Source organism: Oncorhynchus mykiss, chromosome 2, assembly GCF_057628025.1.
Source record: "Oncorhynchus mykiss isolate SJ-2025 chromosome 2, ASM5762802v1, whole genome shotgun sequence".
Classification (NCBI taxonomy): Eukaryota; Metazoa; Chordata; class Actinopteri; order Salmoniformes; family Salmonidae; genus Oncorhynchus; species Oncorhynchus mykiss.
In genome coordinates this window covers 61,626,813-61,632,498 of record NC_143023.1, presented here as the reverse complement: position 1 = coordinate 61,632,498, position 5,686 = coordinate 61,626,813, and the positions used below count along the sequence as shown (strand labels likewise).

At 44.2% G+C, this 5,686-nt stretch overlaps 1 protein-coding gene across 1 annotated transcript; it reads right to left on the bottom strand.

The window, feature by feature from the left end:
* Positions 1-1,969: 1,969 nt before the first annotated feature.
* Positions 1,970-3,942, bottom strand: LOC110493325 (leucine-rich repeat-containing protein 10). The gene has a single exon (XM_021567588.3). The coding sequence runs from the start codon at positions 3,406-3,408 to the stop codon at positions 2,542-2,544; it is 867 nt and encodes a 288-aa protein (XP_021423263.3). The 5' UTR covers positions 3,409-3,942; the 3' UTR covers positions 1,970-2,541.
* Between the last annotated feature and the right edge of the window lie 1,744 nt (positions 3,943-5,686).

The following is a 5,686-nucleotide window of genomic DNA, read 5'->3' as shown; positions in this document are numbered from 1 at the left end:
TGCTGGTGACAATAAAAGTCTACTCTAAAATGTGCAGTTTTGTCACACGACACAATGCCCCAGATCGTTCAAGTTTTGCACAGTTGCAATTAGCAGGCTGACTGCAGGAATATCCACCAGAGCTGTTGCCAGAGAATTTAATGTTGATTTCTCAATGTTGTTTTAGAGAATTTGGCAGTATTTCGAACTGGCTTCACAACCACAGACCATGTATAACCACGCCAGCCCATGACCTTAACACCTGGCTTTGTCACCTGCGGGATCATCTGAGACCAGCCACCTGGACAGCTGATGAAACAGTGGGTTTGAACAACAGAAGAATTTCATCACAAACGGTCAGAAACTGTCTCAGGGAAGCTCATCTGCGTGCTCGTTGTAGTCACCAGAGTCTTGACCTGACTGCAGTTCGGCATCTTAACTGACTTCAGTGGGCAAATGCTAATTTTCGATGGCCACTGACACACTGGAGCAGTGTGCTCTTCACGGATGAATCCATTAACTGTAACAGGCAGATGGCAGACAGCCATCAGGTATGGCGTGCTGTGGGTGTGCGGTTTGCTAATGTCAATGTTGTGAACACAGTGCTCCATGGTGGCGGTGGGGTTATGGTATGGGCAGGCATAAGCTACAGACAATAAACACAATTGCATTTTGTCGATGGCAATTTGAATGCACAGGGATACCGTAACAAGATCCTGACGACCATTATCATGCCATTCATCCGCCGCCATCACCTCATGTTTCGGCATGATAATGCACGGCCCCATGTCGCAAGGATCTGTACACTTTTCCTGGAAGCTGAAAATGTCCTAGTTCTTCCATGGCCTGCATAGTCACCAGACATGTCACTCATTGAGCATGTTTGGGATGCTGTGGATCGACGTGTACTGCAGCGTGTTCCAGTTGCCACCAATATCCAGCAACTTTGCACAGCCATTAGAGAGGTTTGGGACAACATTCCAGCCTGATCAACACTATGCGAAGGTGATGTCACTGCATGAGGCAAATGGTAGTCACACCAGATAATGACGGATTTTCTGATCCATGCCCCTACCTTTTTTTACAGTATCTGTGACCAACAGATGCATATCTGTATACCCAGTCATGTGAAATCCATAGATTAGGGCCTAATTCAATGATTTCAATTGAATGATTTCCTTATATGAACTGTAACTCAGTAAAATCTTTAAAATTGTTGCATGTTGCGTTTATATTTTTGTTCAATGTAGATTTATTGCGCCCATTGTTCCAGTTTAAATGGTTTAGGTAGTCTCTTTTATCAATGTTCCTAACCCTGATAATCATTATTAACGCAGGATGCGGGTGAATACATTTTTTTAATTGTTGGCTGTCCTAACTCTGGCTGGATTCCAATAGAAATTACATATAATTTAGCAAACCAGCATAATATGACTTGCAGGCCTGATGTGGCTTGTAAACCAGGAGGTTCCTAACACCTCTGTGTAAAACTTGGCCGTCAAAGTAAGGTCTTTATGATATATGTAATGTATTGTCATAAACAGTTTCATTTTAATGATAACATTTGCCTACAGTAGGAACCCACTTGAAGTCCACAGGACTGAAAAGGAATTAATTTAACAACGATGCCTCTGTCACTAACTAATACAGTCATGGGCGTTAAGGATACAATTCACTCGAAAAGGCAAGGCACACTGGGAAATTATATTTGAGGTGTGGTTTATTGGGACGTGGCTTTCAATTAGGTATTTTTGGCCACCTGTGAGTGGAAGCGTTGTACTAGTTTAAGTGGTCTATAGTTATGTTAATAAACATTTGAGCATGTCTGCTTCCAGTTCTGATGTTTTTATAAACTCTTACATAAGAGCATGTTACAATAAAGACTTGAAACATTATTGTAATGTCCTTAACCCAACTGTGTGACCTTGTCAAGAGATACTGACCTCTTGGTGCAATGGGTAAAAATACAATATAAGGTGTTATTGCACAACACTGAAAGTTTTAATTCCTTAACACTGACAAAGTGTAATAGTGTCAGCCCTAAGCACAGTGTTCATTTAACACTCAAAAGTGTGGACCTGTGTAGCCATGGCCAGTGTTACATTTATACAGTCAGTATTGATTTAACACAGGAGAATTTGCTCTGTACTCAATGCTATACAAACAGTATACTGCCCCCAGCAAAAGTTCATGAATAGGGACACCTGGTAGAATTTCTTCATGACTCAATAAATGATTTAAATTGGATAATCACCTGTTAAATTAACTAAAAACTAGCCACAATTTCATTCAAGTCTGCAGACAGTTATGTAATAGAGAACTTCATGTGAGATTTCTCCTGGAGCTTTTCATGAGGTCCATGTTTCATCATGATGGAAAACCAATTGTAATGGCTTATTATTTGTCATCTGTGTTTAGGTCCATATTATTGGCTTTACCATATTTGGAAGCCAACACCATCAGGCCTGTCTGCTTGTGTAACATGCCGAGACAAATGGCCGCTCTCCAGTAAGTGCTCCACTTGACTGGCATCCTGTTCTCCAGCCTATCCACGGCTGAAGGTCAGATTCTTCCACGACCCTTTTCAAGTAGTGTGTCCAATTCTCCCTCTGAGGCAAGCTCTGTGGCAAGCTCCTTCACCTCAGTCAGCGTCTCACACACTTTCGACCCATCCTCACCATCCTCTTCATCATCTGAGCTCTCCGCCCAGCGTCCAACCCTCCTGACCCCCTCCCCGACCACAGGTGCGTTCACACAGGGGTTGTGGTCGTAGATTACCAGTTTTAACCCCTGCAAGTGGGAGAGACCGGGAAAACGGCAGATGTTGTTGCTGTCCACATCAATCACAGTCAGAAAGTGCATGGCAAGCAACACTGGCGGGAACTCAAACAGCTGGTTCCCGGCTAGCCAGATACTCCTCAGCTCCTTCAGCCCACTGAGCTCCATTGGCAGTTGGCTTATCTGGTTGTACCCCAGATGGAGGGTCTTGAGGTTGGAGAGGTCGCAGACTACACTAGGGAACTCAATGAAGCGGTTTGTCTCCAACCAAAGGGTATTAAGTTCTTTCAACTCACGCAGCTCCCGGGGGAGGCTCCAGAGCTTGTTGTTGCCCAGATACAGGATGTTAAGCTGGGGTAGCTGACACACCGCCGCAGGCAGCTCTTCGAAACTGTTAAAGTCTAAAGCTAGGAGCTGCAGCTTCCTCAGGTCCTGCAGGTCTGCAGGTAGGGTGTTCAGGTTGTTGCCACTCAGGTAAAGCTTTACCAGCTCATTGAACAGGCAGGCAGCCATAGGAAGCCGACGCAGCTGGAAATTGCTCAGGTCTAGTGTCCGATCAAGAGGCATCTCCTTTAGGTCGCCCACCAGGAAACGCTGGCAGCGCTCGGAGGGGATGAAGGCCACAGCGCCACGCATGACGTTCCCCATCATGAACACCCTGTCCTCAACCTGATGCTGCCCCTCACTCACCTCTGATTTAGCCACAGAGGTGAGGGAGGAGTGAGGGGCTCATGGAAGAAAGTCCAGGAAAGTCCATTCCTTATCTTTCATGATTACTTAGCAATATAAGCTGTCAAGTCTGTTGCTATTTTATAGAAAAAAACAAGAATAAAACATGAAATATCACACTATATGAGTGAATAACTTACGACTTGATTGAAACCCTGAAAGGCAATTCCAATGTCAAGCTACCGGTCCATGCATCAGCCAATTCTGTTGTGACCCCCACAAAACTGGAGATTATACATGACGGTCTCTCAAAAAACACAGACTTCCAAATTATGTTTGCCAGCGTTCCCCCAAATAGTGGTATGCCATTGTTGTATCCCACATAGTGAAAGTGTTGCTGATATTCCCATACCCTTGCACAGACCTCTGTTGGCTCTCTCTCTGTCTGTCTATGGTTCTGAGCTTTGCCTCTCAAGCAAAAGCAAATGACGAGCTGCTCACTCCTCCCCATTTGTGCTTAATGACTTTTCCCGTCTTCATAACGGGAGAGAGCGGGGGGTGGGCTATGGTCTACAGAACAGAATGTAGTCAGTTGATAAGTGTAAGAGGTGTTAAATAAAGAAAGCATGGGAGGTCATCTACATTCCGTCCGTATACAAGCCCTCACACAGCCTGTGATTCATACCTTTAACATCGCCACACAAGTGGCCATTCGCCCTTCACTATGATGTGCAGAATTTGTGACTGTTAGCAGAGGCTGCCTGTCATGTTTCTGAGCTATGGCACAGTGTTGCAGGCAGCCATGTGAGAGAGCCAGAGAGTGTTTTGGTCAAACTGGAAAACCAGTAAATCATCGGGTGGTTTGAAATGTTTGCTGTAGGGAGTGGAAAATGAAGTAACAGCCTCCCAAAAAAAGTAAAGCAGCGTATGAGGGAGGTGTAAATGCCAGAGTGGTCTGGGCTTCGTCAACCCCAGGTTAGGGAGTCCTGTCTGCTTCGTTCACATTGACTTGGTGTGAGCTGTGAGTGTGTGAGGTCCCACTCACAGCTCACACCAGCATGGTCTAGCTGACCAGCATGGTCTAGCAGGTCAAGCTGGTCTGACCAGCATGGTCTAGCTGGTTATGCTGGCAGACCAGCCTTCATTGTGTTTTTCACTGGCAGACCAGCCTTTGTTGTATTTTGCAGGTGACCAGCCATTGATGTGTTTTTGCTGGTGACCAGCCTTCGTTGTGTTTTTGCTGGTGACTAGCCTTCATTGTGTTTTTGCTGGTGACTAGCCTTCGTTGTGTTTTTGCTGGTGGCTAGCCTTCGTTGTGTTTTTGCTGGTGACTAGCCTTCGTTGTGTTTTGGACATTGGTGACCAGCATAAGCTAAAGGAAAGCCAGCATCAAGTCACATTATACTGGTTTGCAAAGTGATGTTTAATTTATTTTGGAATCCAGGCAGAGTGGATTCCCACAATCAGCATTCAAAAAGACTGCTAGGGTTAGAAAGATAAAAATTTGAGACTAGCTAAACAATCTAAACTAGATCAACCATTTCAATAACAGGTGCAATATATCCAACTAACAGATTTAATTTGTTTAGAAAAAGGTCAATTATTTATCTTTGTGTAGCACAAGATAGATTAATCAATCAATCTACATGCCAAAACAGATATTGAAACAAACAATTCAAAAAATCTATCAGCAAAAGAGCATGCTGGGAAATATGATAATGATGGACATGGTTTTGCAGACCAGCAAAGTGTGCATTACTTGGGAGTCAACATCACTTGGGATTTAAACTCACAACCTCTCGGTTGCCAGCAACCTGACATTCCTGCTGTGCCACAGGATCTGTGAGTACAATAATGAACCCCCTGGAGTTTTTAATTAGCACAATAAAATTAGCATAATACAAACTAATTAGCATAATAAAAACATCCCGATCAATATACGTCTGATTAAGCTAGAGATATCAGTTTATTTGAATGGGCTGTGTCTCAATCTACCACATCAGCAGACATCAGCTTTCCGCACCTGCGGTTGAAGGTGGCAGAACTACAGCTGGTTATTATCAGAATAGGAGTCACCCCAAAAATCGGTCTTCTCACGAAAACGTCTGTAGCATCCAAACCGTTTGGACTACACACTGATATGACCCCACCACCAAAAGGTGAGACTCTCACAAACACGTACATGCCGGATTTGCTCTAGGATACCCAGAAGCATCACAAGACTCATATGAAGGTAGCCCGGTACCAGTTTAAAAATGTA